We start from the raw sequence: 1980 nt of genomic DNA on the forward strand, positions 1-1980 counted from the left end.
ATAAAGCTGTTAATGTAACCTTGGTTAAAAAATAAAAAGCAAAAAACTCTGTTTAAGTATAAATAAAGACAGCTTGATCTGATATTCAGGGCCATTTGAGTGCAATCTACTGGTGTTTAGAATTTTTCCTTGCGCTGATACCTCTTCCGTGCCTCAGGACCTGAACCCGAGCCAAGGCTGAACCCCAGCAGTTTATAATCCAAAGGAAGTAAATAGTCTTAAATTAGAAAAGAAAAGACTGAAAACTAACTAGGCAAGTATCCATTTTGGAAGTATGGAGAACAGGCTAACCCACAGGAAGCAGTAACCAGCCCGAGAGCTGCTGTTCTGACAGCGCTCCGGCCTCTCGAGTGGTCTTCACTGGGAGTGTGAGCACTGATGCAGCTATACACACCTGCTTGGATTCTGGCTTGAGATGCTCTCCAAGTTTGTTTTTAATAAATTCAGTCTTTTCTAGGTTAACACATTAGTAAGATTTAGGTAACTCATGCAACTCTTTGCTACCCTGGTTTATACTGTCTTCAAACTGGCCTTTCATTTCTTTTCTTTTCTCTCTCTCTCTCTCTCTCTCTCTCTCTCTCTCTCTCTCTCTCTCTCTCTCTCTCTCTCTCTTTTCTTTCTTTGGTTGATACAGGATCTCACTTTGTAGCTCAGACTGTCCTGGAACTCGCTCTGTAGACCAAGCTGGCCTCAAACTGGCCAAGCTGGCCTCAAAGATCTGCCTGTCTCTGCCTCCCAAGTGCTGGGATTAAAGGTGTGGGCCACTATGCCTGGCTTGGCTTTTAACTTCCCTTTTGATGTTTTTTCTTACACAGTTGGAAAGCCGAAGAACCAGGTGATCAGTGCTTGTAGGGATGCGATTCGAAGCAACAACATCAACACACTCTTCAGAATCATGCGGGTAGGGACTGCTCCTTCATAGGAGAGCAAGACCAAGGAAGGAAGCTCCTGCAAACGGTTTATGTCTAGAAATCCAGGCTGATTTGCTCCCAGTCACATCCTGGTGAATCCAGGTTGCTAAGAATGAAAGCCACTAACTAAACACAGGTGTTCATCTGAAAGTCAGTCTCCTTTCATTTGACATCTATAATACTGTTGCTGATTTGTATGAAATAGTGTGGCTACCTTAAAATATCAGGGTGTCAGAGTTTAGCTTGTACTTTTATATAAACTTTTATCTCCTTTCTCCTTGAAATTGTAATTGAATTTTAAAATTTGAAATGGAGTATTTACTTTTTCATTAAAAATAAAAGATACTGGTCCTTGTTGATTATAAATTACCACCATTAACAGAAATGCACAAAACATCTTTATTTTGTGGGGAAAAACAAAAACACAGACATTTAAAATTTTTAATCATTCAAAGATGTGTGTAAACAAATTTATATTAAGGAAAAACAAGTTTCAAGGCAGTCTATTGGCAGATCTCCAAATGCATCACTGGCCGCTTCTGTTCATTCTAAGGACCTGAAAGAGACTTGCTTAAGGAGCACTCAGGTAACTTTCATTCTTGTATGCAGTGGGGGCCTTAAGTCACTCCGTCAGAGCCCTGCCTGCAAGGCTGCCTAGAACCTTGTCTTTGTCTCTTCCCACGAGGAGAAGGGGCAGAGAGAGCAGAGAGGAACCATGCTTCCTAACGCAGTGCAGGGCAGCCATGTTGGCACACTCAAAGCAACAAGGGGTTGTCACAGGGTGAGATTTCAACTGGCCTTTGTATTTTTTCCACAATTTTAATTTTGTTTTAATTTCTCAACAATGAACATGCATATTTATATAATCTGAAAAGATAGGAAGCTGTTATCTTTGGGGGAGACCCACTTTGAGGAAAAGGAGTACAAGAACTGGAAGTTCACAGCTGGACACGGTGTTATACTTCTGTAATCTGAGCAGATGGGGAGCTAGGGTGTGCACAGAGACCCTTCTCAAAACACCAATAAATAAGAAAACAAAGTAAAAAGGAGTTAGAGACTCACTACTAAG

At 41.2% G+C, this 1980-nt stretch overlaps 1 protein-coding gene across 2 annotated transcripts in view; it reads left to right on the forward strand.

The window, feature by feature from the left end:
• The window catches only part of Bbs2 (Bardet-Biedl syndrome 2), a 29511-nt gene extending 28066 nt beyond the window's left edge, over positions 1-1445 (forward strand). For both annotated transcript variants that reach the window (XM_057753264.1, XM_057753265.1), the window contains one exon: positions 816-1445. In XM_057753264.1, the coding sequence (XP_057609247.1) occupies positions 816-922 (107 nt within the window). In that variant the 3' untranslated portion in view covers positions 923-1445. The remainder of the gene's footprint in view (positions 1-815) is intronic.
• Positions 1446-1980: the final 535 nt, after the last annotated feature.

This window comes from Chionomys nivalis, chromosome 21, assembly GCF_950005125.1.
Source record: "Chionomys nivalis chromosome 21, mChiNiv1.1, whole genome shotgun sequence".
NCBI lineage: Eukaryota > Metazoa > Chordata > Mammalia > Rodentia > Cricetidae > Chionomys > Chionomys nivalis.